At 32.8% G+C, this 18856-nt stretch overlaps 1 protein-coding gene across 1 annotated transcript in view; it reads left to right on the top strand.

Moving 5' to 3' along the window:
* The window catches only part of LOC132756625 (uncharacterized), a 45082-nt gene extending 41638 nt beyond the window's left edge, over positions 1-3444 (top strand). Inside the window, 3 exon segments of the mRNA XM_060747745.1 lie at positions 927-1015; positions 1974-2039; positions 2692-3444. Of these exon segments, the coding sequence (XP_060603728.1) occupies positions 927-1015; positions 1974-2039; positions 2692-2706 (170 nt within the window). The 3' untranslated portion in view covers positions 2707-3444.
* The last annotated feature ends 15412 nt before the right edge of the window (positions 3445-18856 follow it).

Here is an 18856-nt window from a genome sequence, read left to right as displayed (position 1 = left end):
CATGACTATTGTTTTCTTTACTTTCTGTTTTTATCTCCTACCTCACCACACATAAATGGGGTGACAAATATTTTTGTCTTCCGTCCGTACTTTTTAGTAATTTCATTTCGCGAATAAATCTGAACGGTATCCTGTTTTGTTTCAACATCAACATTTCAGATGTAACATGTATATGCACATATAAACCTTAAAGGTTCTGTTAAGTGTAAAATGTAACAGAAATGTCTGAAAAAATATATGTATTTGGTCATGCCTTTTGTGAAACGGGTCTTGAATATATAATATGAACTACTTTAATCAGACAAGACAATCTATAACTTTTCTTGTCACTTAAGATTATCTAAAAACTTTTTCACAAATAAGACATATGGGGTGCCATATTTTTAACATGGAGAAAAAATTGAAAAATTTTAGATTTGGTAATCGATTATCATAGTAGAGAAAAATTATTGAAGGGTTTTAAGGACGGCTTGGGGGAACTTTTAGACGAATATGTTTTAACGTACTACAACTGCGGTATTTTATAAACAACGACTTCATTCAGATGATTAAATTATACAAAACATGATTCAGAAAACACTGTGAACAAATTGTTTGCTACCTATGTAAAATTCAAGCATGCTTAAAATACAAAAGAAACAAATATATTTAGAACTTAATTGCATTGGACATTAACGGTACTCACTTAACGGTAATACTGACCTTATTAACTTTTTTCTCTCATAGTAATTGTATGAAAACAAAATATAACGCTGTTTACTTTCTACTAATTCATAACCATTCAAAATGCCCTTAATATATAATAAAAACTTTATCAAACATTTGAGTTCTAAGTCTGCAGTAATTTCCTCCTTAGAGACAAATGTAATGAAATGTTTATATTTTAGGATAGTGAATGATCTTGTTGTCTTTTCTTTATTGGATAGGAATATATGAAGTACCACCTTACTTAGGTCGAAAGAACCTGATTTGGAGTTTTAACAGAGGGGCCGCCTGCTCTCCTTCATTACCAAGTGTACGTATGTTCAGCTATAAACTTTTATTTAGGTATAATGTCATGGTCCAGTCTTTTTTCGATGGGGTCCAACCCAGAACCTTTAAAACTTTCATTCCTGGTGGGGGCCATTTTTTAAAAAAAATACCTTATTTTTTAAATTTAATTCCTTGCCATTTTTCTTTTTTTCCGGCTGGTAACTTTTTTGTTTGTTTCTTCAAAAACCTATTGAAATATTTCACTTCAAAATTGTAAAAATGTACATGTTCAAATGTTCATATGACAGCATTACAGAAGAATGGTGACTCGTAAACTTTACTTTTGAAAAATTTAAGCCTCTGTTTGACCAGATTATTTTGCTAGTTTGCAAAGGATAATTGCTCAAATACTGTCAAAAATAACCACTTTAATACATTCTATATTTCAATGCATTACTAAAGAGCAGGTACATTAATGTTTTATTTTTACTCAGTTATGCGCCCCATTTAACTTTAAAACCATAGTTATCATTTTTGTTGTGATAATTTTCTCCAAGTTCATCAATCATATTCACTTTAAAATTGGATTATTTGTTTGGATTTCTCGTTCAATGTCAAATTGGATATGCATGTCTAAGGGCAGATATTCTTCCCTTTTTTTATTTGTTTGCTTGATTATTTCCTCTTTTATATTTGCCTTTTGAAACCCAAGTATTATGAATTCTTTTCAAACTTGACATATTTGTTAACTATCAATGGAAAACTTTGAAATAAGTATTGTGACATTTTTTAAGTAAAATAAAACACATTTAACTTAATAATTTCCATTTTGTTGTCATTTGGCATTGGCACCCTAGCAATAATACGGCTTATCCACAAGCTAATTATTTTAGTTTTTATTAATGTAATACTATGCAAAGTAACATTTGGAACATAAAGAAGTGTATTACTGCCTCGAAAATGTCCTCCATTGGTGATGATAAAAACGTTTTTTATTTTAGTTCAAGGCAAATGGTGGCCGTTCATTCCCGTGGATGGCTGATGGCAACGATTTGAATTCTGCATACGTATGTATTATCATTATCTATAAAACTGTAAAAATAATAATTTGGCGAGAATATTTTATAATATCTTTATTAACTTTGAGAAACGTACTCACTAATATTAATGAAAGCATTCGGTCCGGTTTAAACTGCCAATCTGTATTATTAAACGTCCCTTGCATAATATTGATATTATACTATGATGTACAGTCCATCATAGAAATACGTGTACATTAAATTAATTGTTTTATTTTTTGTTTTGTTTGACGTCGTTTTAACATCGATGTCATATGGCGCATTTCCTGCTTAACTGTTGGAGGAACACCTTAGGTGTCCCTCCTTATATTATTATAGGCAAGTACAGGAACCTGATTAGAACTTCATACATTTCCGTAAGCTAGTTAGATAGCTTCCAAACATAAAAAACAAGAGTCCCTTTCGGGATTCGAACGGTAAGGGCAAAGGGGCTTAAAAACAATGGATTTAACCATTTTAGCACGTACGCGCCATTCTGAACTGTTGTTATTTAACATTAATCTGGCATGTACAGTCGATAAAACCTTAATCAAATAAAAACTATATTAATGTTTTAAAGTCGTGTATTTAAGTATATATTAATAATCATATGCTTTAGGGATTAGAATATTTTTTTATGATTTCTCAAACTCTTTTACAGATGGATGGACAATGATGACCAAATTGGTTCTGAATAATTCAGTTCATGTATTTTACAGATGGCGCGTTTACGCAAACGTTATTTTTAAATGTTTAGACATTCATAGTTTACGCGAGAATATTAGCAATGTATTTCATATCACATATTTTTAATCAGAATTGTCATACATATGATTCATTTACTTTTCATCATTGATACTTAAAAAAGCTTATTTTGTTATAATTGCAAAATGTCACTTGAAATGACTGTAATATAATATAGTTCTCGACTTCATATAATGAGAGTCATTCGGTTTGTCAGAGTGTCAAATGCAAACTCCAATTCACGCCCCCCTAGCACCGGATTAAGCAGAATTCAACATTTAAACATGAAAATGGTCAACAATTCATACAGCGGTTATCATGGACTTTTAATGTGACACTTTGGTACTTGAAGCTTCTCCATGAAAAATGACATATGTTCCCTGAGTAAAAGAAAATGTGTATTCTAAACTGGAAAACAATGGCGGAACTAAACAAATGGAATTTTGAAACGTGATCATAAAGACTACAGAGAGGACGTAAAAAGACAAATATAAAAAATGAAACTTGCAATTGATAACATTATTAAGTGTATATAATATTATCATCTAATCGGAAATTTAAAGCAATTATCCTGTATATAATATTATCATACCTATTTCTCTGCTGCTGACTTCTTGTTATACTGCTTATTATCTGCTTTTTTATAAAAATTAATAAAACATAAAACATGGATGAGTTATATTATTTTATATCATTTGATCTATTCAATGATTAACATTTTATACGCCATATCTACAAACAAGACACACATAAAACAGCATAATCGTAAGTGTCTGTGCTGAAATTGATAACAATTGTTGCTTATTTATTAATAGAAACTCAAATACTTACATCTCTTTTAGTTTCAATGTTTTGGGCTGGAGTATAACAACTCAAAATATGTACATGTATATGGGAATTTATTAAAACAATAAAAAGATAGATTGCCACTTATTATTCGGGGGATGTGTTTTGTGAGCAATGTCATACTTTGTTAATCTTAAATCTACTTTGATTTAATATTTTATTACAGAATCTACAACTATCAGAAAACTGCAACTCCATATGTTTTTGTTTTCTTTTTAATATAAGTTCGGTCAAAACTTGAAATATGAAGTCCATTATGTTGAGTCATTCAGGTCAACTAATAATTGTTTAAAGATTATGTTTGTTAGTCTCACCAACACTCTAAAGGTCATAACGTAACTTTTTAACTTTAGTGGAGGATAAAAACTTCAGGTAGACGGGTTTAGAGTCTTATGGCATTTTCTTTTAGTACAAGCAGGTAGTCAATCCCTTTTTTTAATTAAGGAACGCTGAATCCCTCAATCCATTTTGCCCTACTACGGCTGTATTCGAAGTCCTTGGCCTTCTAATGGACAAATAAAAATGGCCGCCATTGACCTTTAGTATGTACTTTATAATTTCTTATTACGTAAGTTTTTCTCGTTAAACCACATGAAATAAAGTTTCCGAGTATTTTATGAATGATTGGCTGATAATTAAACATGATTTACTTATTGACTACAATGGTGACCATCTTTGATTTCAAAATGGACACCCTTTTCTAAACAAATATAAGTGGAGTGCTTTTAAACAAAGGGATCTTTATCAAAAATATGATAATGATGATATAAGCAACATGTCATGTAGAATTGTACACAATGTGTAGGTATACTTAATTTCACCATGACCTCAAACTATTTCAGGTCATTCTTTATGGACAATTAATCTAAGGACACTAAGTCATTTTATAATTTGAATGTCAAAAGTCAAGTTCAGTTTGCCAATACTTTAAAAAATTGCCTTTCATCTTCACAGGCTAGACACTATGTCTCTGTGCCCGCATGTAATTGCAACAACACGGTTCAAAATAGAAAAAAAACCCTGAAGAATGCCCAAAACGGCAAAATTGAAAATGTTGCAGGCTCATGACACAGGCGTTAGCAGAATTCAACATTTAAACATTAAAATGTAAAACATTATTTCGGTTTTTGATTACTTTTTATATGTATTATTATTGTTGTATTCAATTTGGTAAAGCTACTTTATAAAGTGTCGTATTTATTAATCAGCTTGATTTCAGTGAATAACGCTGGACATGTCTAGATTTATATATCTTTAAAAAATGAGATCATCTATCATAATTGAAATATAAGTAAACTTAAATAAATGTAAATGTCATTTTAAGCTTTATTATCTTTTTTTTTGGAAAAAATGACTCGTAAACAGCGGTTTTATTGTTGAACCACAAATAGCCTACGGACTTGTAATGTCTTACGGTAAATGAATTATACAGATTAAAATATTGCATAGGTCAACCGCGAGTATTCATGTCATTACCTTTTCATATTACACATTAACGCAAAGTAATTGTCGTTCCAGGAAGGCGACATATAAAATTAAAAAGATTTGAACATTTGTGCCTATACACTACAATAGATAAATACAGAATCCCTAAAGAAAGCCCAACACGGCAAAATTGAAAATGTTGCAGGCTCGGTTTGATTGAGCCTGTTCATGGACGGTACTGGAAAGTGCAAGTTACCGTCCACGCCCCCTAGCACCGGCTTAAGCAGAATTCAACATTTAAACATGAAATAGTAAAATTTTGAATTTAGAAACATCCGCAGATGTGTTCATACGGCGGTTATCATGGAACCTTCAATGTGACACTTCCGTGCCATTCCATAAAAAGCGGCGTATGGTCCCCAAGTAATAAAAAGCGTGTGCCCTAAACGAGAAAACAATGGGCGGAACTAAATAAAATGGAATTTTGAAAGGGGATCAGAGGTTATGAAGCCTGCGTATCACAGATAAGACGTCAAAAGACAAATTTAAAAAGCAGGCAACATATCCTAAGGGTGATTCAACATTATTCAAGTAGGAATATTGGAACCACCCAACTAGAAAATGCCGAAAAGTTGAAACTAAAAATACCACAAGCACAACAACAATGTCGTGCTGAACGATCTTCAAGGATCGAAATTATAACATCATTGATTAAATGTACGGGGAGACTTTTTACAGCCGCCACACGGCACAAATAACACGGATGTGATCATAAAATAGATAAATACAGAATCCCTAAAGAAAGCCCAACACGGCAAAATTGAAAATGTTGCAGGCTCGGTTTGATTGAGCCTGTTCATGGACGGTACTGGAAAGTGCAAGTTACCGTCCACACCCCCTAGCACCGGCTTAAGCAGAATTCAACATTTAAACATGAAATAGTAAAATTTTGAATTTAGAAACATCCGCAGATGTGTTCATACGGCGGTTATCATGGAACCTTCAATGTGACACTTCCGTGCCATTCCATAAAAAGCGGCGTATGGTCCCCAAGTAATAAAAAGCGTGTGCCCTAAACGAGAAAACAATGGGCGGAACTAAATAAAATGGAATTTTGAAAGGGGATCAGAGGTTATGAAGCCTGCGTATCACAGATAAGACGTCAAAAGACAAATTTAAAAAGCAGGCAACATGCCCTATGCCAAATAAACTGAATAACAGAGGCAGCTGTAAAAAGTTGCCCCGTTCTTCACTTCAGTGTTGTTTTATTTTTCTGGTCCTTCGAGATCATTGATGCCAGCACTATTAAGTGTTGAGAATTGAGTACCGCTCAAACCGGTGCTAGAGGGGGGCGTGAGGGATGTTGCACGTATTCATTATCCCTCATGTTCAGACTCAATCAAAGCAAGTCTGCAATTCTCTTGTTATTTTGTTGTGATTAATGCATCCGAGGTGATCACTTTGTTTCCAGATTTTTATTGGTTAAAAATCTTTGTCATTGTCATTGTCATTGACTCTGATGTATAACATAGATAAATACAGAATCCCTAAAGAAAGCCCAACACGGCAAAATTGAAAATGTTGCAGGCTCGGTTTGATTGAGCCTGTTCATGGACGGTATTGGAAAGTGCAAGTTACCGTCCACGCCCCCTAGCACCGGCTTAAGCAGAATTCAACATTTAAACATGTCTTAGTACATGTTCTTGCGCAATTAACATAAACATATCATTTCTGTTTGAAATCAAACATTCTTCCCTGTTTAAAGGATAATTTATTCTACAAAGTGCATCCATTCATATTTTGTTTTAAAATAGATAAATACAGAATCCCTACAGAAAGCCCAACACGGCAAAATTGAAAATGTTGCAGGCTCGGTTTGATTGAGCCTGTTCATGGACGGTACTGTCAAGTGCAAGTTACCGTCCACGCCCCCTAGCACCGGCTTAAGCAGAATTCAACATTTAACATGAACTGGTAAAATTTAGAATTTTGAAACATCCGCTGATGTGTTCATATGGCGGTTATCATGGAACCTTCAATGTGACACGTTAGTGCCATTCCATGAAAAGCGGCATATGGTCCCCGAGTAAAAAAATGCGTGTGCCCTAAACGAGAAAACAATGGGCGGAACTAAATAAAATGGAATTTTGAAAGGGGATCTGAGGTTATGAAGCCGCGTGTTTATGCTAAATTATTTTAAAATCCAACTATGTATGACGGAATCCTAAACTGGACAAAGTTTTTCAAGCAATTTTAAGTCTAACTTTGAGCGTTGAAGTTAAAACCTTGGACTAGTTTGTGATATTGTCTCAATGTGCTACACATTCCTGCAATTTATTTAAAAATCCATCCAAGAATGACAGTGATGGACTGGACTAAACACAGACAGTCAGTCATGTTCTTACTCAGGTTACTTGTACGGATGTTTGTGATCTTCATTTTTCTTTCAAACTACAAAAGCAGCCTTTATACCACCAAAAGCCAAAGATTTTTTCTAAAGGACTGGCGTATACGGAATTCATCTCAACGCCAGTTTGGAAACCGTCAAATATACATGGTACATGAATACGCTTGGACGGATAGACAGGCGGACATACATTTGTTTAGGCTTCCCTTCAAGGCGATAAAAACTAATAGAAAAAGAATTTCAATAGTTTGAAAGATCATTTTTGTATGCTTGGAAATATCAAAATAACATCTAAATAACAAACGCAAAAATGTTTCTTATTTCTTTTGGTATAAATTGTGACTTTTTTGCATCATAAAGTTTGTAGTTGTAAAAGATGTTTCCCTAAGTTTGCCCTGGTAAGTGTTAATTCGTATCACTGCACTTATATTTATTATAATAAAATAAAACAAGCCTTGTAAAAAGCCTTCTTTACATATTATTCAGTATATAGAAACAAACGAAATTGCCAGCCATTTTTAAATCCAAGATAGCTGCCGCATTAAATTTATAGGCACACTAGCCCTTTTCATGTCATGCAAGGCCCTTTCAAGCTTTTTTGGAAAAGACCCCTGGTTTAAATTTGGGGAAATTATTTGAAATTTTGTTCTATTGGGAAATGTTCAAAAACTAAAAGCTGTCTTATTTTTTTTAATTAGGAAATATTGGAAATATAACCCGAGCTGCCAGGCAAATTGGTAGGGTGACAATTAAGCCATTCAGAAACTTTAACCCGGACCCATTTTTTAACAAGGGGTGTCATATACCAAAATGTTCCAATATATTCGAAGTTTCCAAAAAATCCTGGCATAAATTGGCATAAATGGTGGCGAACAGAGAAATCCAAGATGGCGTCCAAGATGGCCGCCAAACATAAGGAAATAACAACTTACTTATTTTTACTTGATTTTAATCAGTTAAAACAGATGCATTTGTTATTTGCATGATTTTTTGTATCAAATACATTTCACATATACAAATTAAGTATCATTTTTAATGTAAAAATATCTTTTAAAAGACACAGGATGACAATTTTGGCGAAAATGCACCAGACTGAGCAAAAAAGGAGGGTATTGTCTTCCTAAGGTTAAAGGTTCCGGGTCAAAGTCTTTCAGTTTTATTGGTGCTAAACTATGGAACAGTCTCCCGACTTGCATAACTGAAATTAACAAATTTCATCGTTTTAAGGTAGCCATCAAAAGTCACTTTTTAAGTAGCATCTAAGTGTCTTTCTTAAAATTTCTTGAAAGAAAATTTTATGTTTTCATTATTTTAGTGAATTATTTTTCGGCTCAGGTTTACTGTTTTCATTTTTTGATATTTGTTTTAAATTTTTTATTAAGACTTAAAAAACTTTATCTTTTTTTGAATAGTGTAATCTATGGCATGTTCTTTCCTTACATACTCATAACAACTGTGATATTTTTTTTAATGTAATCCTTTCTTACTATGCACATACTTATTTCTTAATGTGATAATGACTTTTTATTTACAATACCTTACATCTTAAATTGTGATGATTTTAAATGATATCCTTCATTAATGTGATTTATCTTATAATTTGTGATATTTATTTTTTCTTTTATGAAATACCTCTCTATGTCATGCCACCAAATGCTAAGGACCACAATGGAAATAAGAGCTTGCTCTTTTTTTGTGTTATCCTTGGTTTTGGGAACATGTCATGGTTTACATAATATAGTATTTATTCATTTATTTATTTATTTGTAATTGTTTTAATCTATATTGTGTTTGTTTATCATGTAACATGTTTACCTTTATGCCGAAATAAATCTATCTATCTATCTATCTATCTATCTATCTATCTATCTATCTATCTATCTATCTATCTATTAAAAATAATGAAAAATTGCTAAAATTTTAAGATGTCCGAACATTTTTCTATGTAATAATGTAATTTACAAATCAATTGATTAACTATGGTTTATGTTTTAAGAAACATCATCTGCATAACAAATGTGCTATTGATTTTCATTTTATATAATTGTATTTTTTTGGGAGAAAATGTGAATTTTCTAAGTAGGTGGGGTAAAAAAATAATTTAATCAAAATCACAAATTTATTGTAAGTTACATTTCTTTTATGTATTCAATTGCTATTATTTAAATAAAGTACTTGAAAGACTTCTATCTATAATTTATAACGAAATTCAGTAACTTTTGGATAGAGTATGCAAGATTGTTAATAGCTTTATAGGAAATTAAGCACTATAAACTGAACACAGTGTTTCAATTCAACCTTATAAGTTTATGCTTAAATAATTTACTTGCATTGTGTTTTCTTTTATCCAAGTTTAAAAAAAATTTAATGTATTTTTTGTATGTTTCATATGTAAATTTGAAAACTTATTCAAACATGTACGCTTTCTTTGTTGAGTTTCTACATACATTTCCCGACCGATCATGTAACTGAGTGGTTTGGGTACATAACACATTTTGAAATTATAGGTAAGAGTAAACAGCCAAATAATAAATAATCACCTTTTCACAAAAGGTTTTGGTATAAAGGCACATTTGATTATAGAAAATTTTATGAAATAGGTAAAAAGGAATGTTATTGTAGGAAGATTCAAGAACAAGAGGGTCATTGTAGACTTATGTTGACAACTGTAACTTTTGGTGATTTAATCTTAAAAATGGAAATAAAAGGACAGGAAAAGGCGCGATCGAAATCTAAATTTGATAATGATCCAAGTTTGTTATGCCAAATTGTTCATATCTAAGGTCTAAGTGATATATAGAATATATTGCTTTATTCAAAATTGGATTTAGTTAAAAAAAAACAACAACAAAAAAATAACAACACAAATAACTGTCGTCTTTAATGCCATCAAACTCTCAGAGATCTATAAGTTTTGGATTATGTGTTTATAAATGAAATTTGACTTTTGTTTGCGTTACGTAATTCACTTCTATTACAGAACAAAAAACTTGCAATTCACTTTCATGGATAGTAAAGTTTGACTGCAGAATACAACTTGAGCAGTTGCGGTATTGGGTTAAAAGGTTAGGCTTAATATGAAGGCTTTTAATCTCGATTTTTCAAAGAATTGTTTTTTAATCATTTAATAAGCATATTGAAATGGGGACCCAACAATGTTATAAAGTGAGGGAAAAAACAGTGTTGGTAGTAATGAACAATGAGAAGTCACTAGCGAAATCAGGTACAAAGGCTTTTTGCAAAAAAATACCCCGTCAACATTAGCTAAATGGTTTCTAAGAAGATCTCACGTTTGAAGAAAACACGACACATTGAAAAATAATAAAAAAAAGTTTTGAAACCTAAAAAAAGAAAAACTGAATTATGAAGCAAAAGGGACATTACACCAATGCACAGTATACATATATAAAGAGAGAAGTAGGATTAAAAGGGAGCCAATTCTCCAGTTTTATGTCAACAGTCAGAAACCCTGTGATCAATGTATAATTAGAAATCTGGAAATTGTTGTAATAAAAATGTACTCGGCAATTAAATTTGGACCCAATTGACAAAATTGATGTGTCTAGAGACAATTTTATTTATTCGTTTCTGAAAAGCAGGAATGAGAAAATAGCTCAGGAATTAGGCAATAGTAACGCGTAATGTGTGAAATATATGGCCGTTACGAGCTGCACATTAATCAAACAGACATGCATATCTTATACTCGTAGTTATCATGGAATTCATGAATAATAACCATTAGTTAGCAATATTTCAACTAATTTTCATTTGTGTTTAATTTAATTAAATTTTACCAAGTTGAAGAAAAGTGTTTCTACATTGAAAGTGATTTACATTGGGTCTCTAAAATGTTAATTTCGGTACTTGTACATTCAATATGAAAAAGCAAAATTAAAATTGGTTGTTACAATTAAACTGCGCAAAATCAATTGTTTTCAATTTTTGAGATTTAAAGTGTTATAATCACTATATTTTAATTATGCTTTTCTATTTTTACCATGGAAAACTTTTGTTACTTACGGTAAACGTAAACATCTGAAATGTATTTGATTAAATGACGCAAAAATAATGATATCAGCTTGTTATTTATGTCATATTTAAATCCTTTAGATTTACAACATTGTTAAAAGTAATTACATTGTTCCCCACCCACTCACATGCACATGGTAAATTAAAAAATCACCGTAGGAAACATCATAAGAAATGCTACAATATATTTGATAAAGTTGTTTGTATACCAGTATGATTACAATGAGTACACAAGTGTTCATGTATATGTAAAAAGTCAATAAAAAGAAAGAAAATGAAAAATTGCAAATAAATTGTTTAACAAGAGCTGACGCTCCACAATTCGAAAAGTTGCCACAAGGTTGTTTCGTTGAGTATAATAATGCTTACCTATATGAATACATAAAATTATCCGAAAAAGGTACAAAGGCTTGTCATTTAGATGTTTTATCGAGTAAATCACTGCTTGATTATTTTAAATGCATACATTTGTCAACAAAACAAGCATAATGCCTGTCAAAAAGATGTTTATTGAGGGAAACATATTATTTTACAAAAAAATTGTCAAACAAGTGCTATTTGTAAAATACATACGCCATCCACGCAATAATTTATCCAAAATATTGTAAATCGAAAAAGATTCAACTGACAAAAACAATATCCGCTGGTTGAAAAAAATAACTAAATACGAAAAAAGGGTAATCAATTTACAATGAAAATTGTTCCTGCATACTTCAAGTATAATGAAGTTATAAAGCAGTAAATGAGGGTAATATTTCATAAACTATGACGAATAATAACATAGCTACATTACATTATGTAGTTTGAGTATTTCACAGAAAATATCTGGTCGCAAATGCATGTGTTCCATATCACACTTGTATCATAGTTTGGGGACCTTTCTGTTGAAATGTGTCAGCGTTAAATCGTATACATGTATCACTTCCATGCACTCCAGAGCATGTCCATTGATCGGTTCATTTTCTCTGAAGTTCACAAATTGTGACGACAGAGAAAGGAATAGCGATAGAAATATCATATTCAGGTGCTCGTTCATTGGTTACTTTTTTCTGGGGTTTCATATTGTGACAACAGGGAACGTGTTGTTATGTTTGACTATGATCCAAAAGAAAACCAAAACACTCGGCAATCTGATTAATACTCGGGGGCTACGCCTCCTTGTACAAATCAGATAGCCTCGTGTTTCGATGCTCTTTCTATTATTTATCGAACATTTTGTATATGAGAGTTAACTTCACAATAACAAATCAAATGTTGTACAATGTCTTCAGTCAACCGATCATTCTTAAAACATTCACAAATGTATTTTCGGGACAAATACTGCGCTTAATCATTCATTAGTTTGAAACATAGGCGCGATAATCGTAGATTTCTTCGTGGAGTCAATATAATACAAGGTTGCGCCCCCTGTTGTAATATAACGACATCAAGGCCATTACATTCAAATAGACGTTGGCCCTATCTTGGCTTAAAAATTGTTGATTAAGAATCCGCTCCCACGCGTTTTCACCATCGTACCATCGTGCATCGCGGGTAAGGACGAAAAAAAAACACATTTGCCAAACCGAACACCGTAGTTATCTTTGTTTTAATAACACAATATAAACCGTACATTTGTAAAATTGCACGTATATTAGGAAAATATCCAGAAGTCTGTGTATCATAATTAAGGTAACACACAAGGAGACTGTTGTAAACAGATATACATCAAAAAGTCTACATAATCGTCCAAGGAGATGCAATTTCCTATGTTCGATGTTAATGTCAATGTGATGCCGTCTAGTGCACTCAACGCAAAATCATGTTAAATAGGAAATAGACATCAATTCTGAATGATAATGCCAGGTTTGAGTTCAAATGCGTAGTAATATAATCACAAAGGCCGATAGGTCTGAAAGCATTTGAACGAAAAGCTGTGCATTATTATACTATAATGCACGAAGAATTAATATCTATTTCCAGTCTAACACGTCAAGATAAATATATAGTTGGACTATATGTTTGGAGGTTAAGGTCTTAGACCCATCATTGACATATCTTAGAACCTATGGAATGTTAATATTTATTGAATCTATGCTACATGCCTGACATGTTAGCAAATTTTTACTGGCTTTTACCATCTAATAAGAAAATTATGACAAAATGTATGTTTTCGGCCTTTCTCTTTCAGAATCGTGTAAAATTTGCTAGAGTTGAACTATAGAAATGAGCGTATTTTCAACAAATATTGCAAAAACATTAAAAAAATTTGGTACCAAATTGTAGTACAATTATTATATTATCAAAATAAAATGTCATTTGAGTGACAGTATTTGCAATAAAACTTATAAAAACAAAAATATGTTCCCATTGTTACTCGGAAAATGGCCAAATCGTGAAAATGTAGACTTGTACTTCAATTTTTCTAAGAATTTTCTATAACCTACTTTCAAGGTCCAGCCAATTGAAATACATAGAAATTATCTAACATACCATATGAGAAAAAATAACAAAAGAAAAACATAATTTACCATGTTGTTCGTAAAATATACAGCATTATATTTGACAACCCCATAAACTGATTTTGGCCATTTTCATTACCAGTACACATTTCTTTATGTAAAATTCAAAATACATTTTGAAGAGTATCAAACATTCTTAAAATGACCAAATTATGATGAAGCTATATTCTAAGCATTCTATAAATATGTTAATTACTGTATATACTGAGTAAATGGAAAACTTGTCACCTTGAAACGGACCTCGGAGTATTGTTCTGACTTTAGAAAGAGCACGACCAGTGTACTAAACTGTATTATTCCCAAAGTATCACCTCTGGAGCAACACAGAAGTATATCATATAAAAATGCTATGTCATACACAAATTCCTTGAGAAATACTGTGCAAGGGCAGGGATAACAGTTTCTACTGTCCTTTTAGTATTAGTTACTCGTGGCTGACCGTCACAGTTCTTCATCACGAAAATGTTCCGAAGACCATCTTCGCCTTGGCGATTAAAGATGCACCTTAGATATTGTAGGTTCAAGCCGGAACCAGCAATATTCTCGGATGTAGTTTTAACTTACACACACTATTATAAATCAATACTCTAAGTGACGGCAACTTCTTTGCTTTTTCCCGACTGCACAACTGGGAATTGTACACAGAAATGTTTCTAACCAGTCACACTTTTAGGCAGCAACCTGGGTAATATGTGGGATCTGTCCATCGTGTACTGAAACAAACAACACAATTATTTATAAATAGGACACATTGACATTTGCTGAAATTGAAAAATCACATGCCTGATAAACATTTTTGAGCTGTTTTATGTGCTCTTATAATAATCTGAGATCTTATTCAAATTCAGCTTGTTCCGAATAAGGATAAACCATTCCTGATATATTACATATTTTTTACAATTATATTTTAAGAGACGACTAATCACTTAACCTAGTATCGAATGACGATAACCTAAATGAAAACGACTGTGTTACAGTTTTCACTTACTAAGGCCAGTTGTGTCCAGGTCAAAAGCAATTTATGTAGGCTGTCCTGTTGGTAGCACTATAGGTTTGAAGTCACCACGAGGGACTGGATCTGGCACCTTTTGGATGTCAGTATCATCTGAATGCCCGATCTCTGAAATACAAATATAGATTAGAATATAACCTAAAAAAGTAAACAAAGGGTAATTTGCAAACTTTGTTTTAGTAATGTTTATAGTTACAAGCTCCTATTGATGTTCGAAGAAGGAAAAGAAGAAGAAAAACACCAGTACCTGCAAAACTGACAGTATTTTGTCAAAATACATGTTTGTTCTGTAAGTATAATAAAACAGCACAAATCACTTAACATACCTGACTGATAGAACATGCCTTCAAGAGCTTCTTCAGCACCTTGTGTTATTGACCGCTCTTGTTTTAGTTGTAGTCGCCGCCGTTTAGTCCATGGCAGTGCCGATCTTTCCTGGACACGATTCCTATCCTGAGGCTGTGGACACCAGGGGAAGACCTGCCTCGGAGAGTACCTGAAAGCAGTAATCAGATTATCTAGCACACTTTAAAATGACATATTCAGTCAAACATGGATATTGTAAGAACAGAATTTTCTCCAAACACTTGATCTATATATAAACCCAGGCAAAAATAATTCAGATAAAATAGGAACTATTCATAACTCTTTACTATTGTTGAGGAAAATTGCATTATGATTCTTGTAAAAGTAACACCATTATTCAATAAAGTTTGCTTTTCACACCAACACTTTTTACATTCCATCAAGGTGCATAGTGGTCTATAAGCAATATTTTTCTTTATTATCACTCAACATTTTCAACAACAATTGCTTATATCTTTATATAAAAGTCATCTTGTGGATTGTTTGTCTCATAAAACTGACTGCATATAGGTCCTATCTGCACAAAGCATAACAGAAAATTTAATGACAGTCTTTCCAAAGTTCTAGATAATAGAGTATTTACGTTATGATCGTCACCTGTCAACATCTTGTTCCTTGAATAATAACAGTGCTTAACTGGAACAGCTGAATAAAAACAACAAACTCCAATAAACAATTAACATCAATCAACCGTCAAACAAACATTCCAACATTAGTTTGGCAATACATTCAACTAAATACACTTTCAATAGCTTCAAAAATCTGGAAGAGACTGTTTTCTCTTTCTCAAATATAAATTAATGCTTATTACTTTATGAATGTTCTTTATTTTTCGAGTGATGGTTGAAGTTTGCGAAAATTATGCATGAAAAATTCACAAATATATGTTATACTGAAAACAATCAATACCAAGGAAATAGGGTCTCCAGAACTACCATGCAACAGATGAAAGGTTGTTATGACAGACATCAATTCTTTTTAAATTGGTGTTCAAAATTGTGTCTGTACTGGTCTAACATTTGTAAATTAAAAAACAAGCACACTAAACAGAACAAACTTAAACAGTAACAAGAGATGTACTTTTGAAATGTAGTGACGCCCTTCATTGATGAACGCTGCTGTGGCCTTCACTCTAAAATCCAAACATTCTGAATTTCCATAATGAAGGGACTTTGGAGCCCTCATGGTGACCTCTCTGTTAGCGTGCTCGCACTGTGACTCGAACCGAGGTCTGCGAGCTGGGGAGCCTTCATCACAACTAGTTCAAACAGTTTTTCCAACTGAGATCTAAGGTGGTCGTCCTTCAGCGGTCCTTTGTATGGCAGGCTTCTGTGTGAGTATTTAACACTGCGGTCACGCTTGTACCCACACCATCGAGGCTGGCACATTGTGTGGTCTGCGAATTGATGAGGAACTAAAGCTTTCAGATTTTCTTCTAGTCCCTATGGATCACCTTGATTCTTTGCTAGAATATACTTCACACATTTCTGAATGTGTAGGATCACTTACTTACTGAGCTTTGTGCTTTTGTCCGCCTGAAGGGCATATAGCTTCTTTCCAATGTTTTTCACTCAATTTCTGTCAAATTTCTTTTTCAAGCTAATGTTTGATTTGGATTTCAGACGAGCTATCATGGTGTTATCTCCATCGCCTTCGATCACTTCTACAGGGGTTCCGTCCTTGAGTAGCTCAAATACACCCCGCTCACCCGATACACTTTCCATAAGTCTGGCACTTCCCGTGTGATCATGAACACAACGATGATTTCGAACTGCCTCTGAAGGTCTATTCCTTTTCCACCATTTACATACTCCGCTATCCGATGACTAACGACTGCTTTCACTACTTTCTTTCCATACTTTACCTTGCTCATGAAAAAGGTGTGAGCTATAAAATTAACATATAAATAACTAATGACATCTGTGTATCATTTCGCTTTCTGTTGGGGAACTTAAACATCTATTTACAAAAAGAAAAAAGAAATATTAGACCCACCATGAAAAAGTCACACTCCAAGACGGTAGTCTTCTCAGAGCTGTTTCTCTCCATTGACAAAATCTTTCCATAAATTCAAACTTTGCCCCAGCTTTGCCGTGTGCAAAATGCGCAGCGCTTTTAAGTGTGAGAACCAAATAATCGGATGGCTTCGTTCATAGCCGACTGTCACGTTTGAAATTATGGAAAGATTTTGTAAATGGAGGAAAACGGCGATAATCTTGATGTTTATTTCGGATGTTGCATTGTTTATATTACCGTTGAAGTTTAAAATTGACCATCATCGTGAAGAATTATATCTTCTGTGTCGATGGACAAAAGGATTATGTGAAAATATTGGAAATGGAATAAAATACATGGCAATTATGAGGGTAGGGGTGCGGATTTTTTCCGGCGAACATTTTTATCTTGTGTATTATTATAGATGTTGAAATATGAATTGTTTTCAAAACGGCTTATATTAAGTTTTTTTGATATATATGATCAGTACATGTGCTGGGATTGACAAATATGCATTTTATTTGGATTTTAAAGGCGTTTTGAGCTCCAAACCCCAAGTGTCTGTGGTCCATTACACAAATGTGCTCCAACATAATTGTGATCTACTATAACACTCGACTGTTTCTTAATTCGCCGAGAATTCACAATTTTCTTGTAACGGCCTGTTTTATCGCGGACTTTCATTTTGACATTTACGGTGAAGGACGTTTCATATAATCTCTAAATAAAGTGATGGATTTCAAACTTCCGATAATTTCAACGAATCGTTGGGAATTTAGATATTATATTGTTAGTATACCAAACAAAGAGCAGCTATTGAATTTTTGTTTACAATACTTTTTACGAAAACGCAATTTGTAAGGTTTATATTTTTTAGAGAATAATTAAGCCGAGTAATCCCGAAGTACCTCCGTAACCGTTACGAGGAATGGCGAAGTCAGGCGAAATTTCACGATCTAATGATGGTACTTAGACCTTAAATTTATTTTCCCCGCAAGAGTTTCCAATAGAAACGTTTGTTTAAGGCTGTGCCAATTGGTTGGAAAGGAGTATTTATGGTGAAATAAATGTGAAATTAGATAAGTTTTCGGCATTGAAATAGAAGTCTTGTTTCGACTCTTTTTGAACGGACTGTTTTGCTGTTTGGATTCATTTACTTAGTTAGACCATTTTCTTTCATTCTAGATAGTTTTAAGAACAAAACTTAACATTTTTTTATCTATAAGATATTTAATCAAAATGGCACTGTCAATATGTCGATATGTCGGATTGAAAATACAGACGAAGGAAATAAGAACTTCGAGGGCATTATTGTAGAATAATGCACGCTTCCCGCCTTATTTGTTTATATAGAACATTTTCCGATATTGTAAGAATGTGAACTATAGCGCGCTTCCGGCCTTCTTTGTTTCTATAGAGTAATCCTCGATAGTGGTAGAATGTTCCATTTGGAATGACTGCATGTTTTTAATATAAAATCTATGAGATTTTTTCGAGTTTC

The sequence above is a fragment of the Ruditapes philippinarum genome, unplaced genomic scaffold (genome assembly GCF_026571515.1).
Source record: "Ruditapes philippinarum isolate M1 unplaced genomic scaffold, ASM2657151v2 ctg3401_1_1_1_1, whole genome shotgun sequence".
Classification (NCBI taxonomy): Eukaryota; Metazoa; Mollusca; class Bivalvia; order Venerida; family Veneridae; genus Ruditapes; species Ruditapes philippinarum.
The sequence above is the reverse complement of the archived record's forward strand: the minus strand, read 5'-3'. Positions and strand labels throughout refer to the sequence as shown.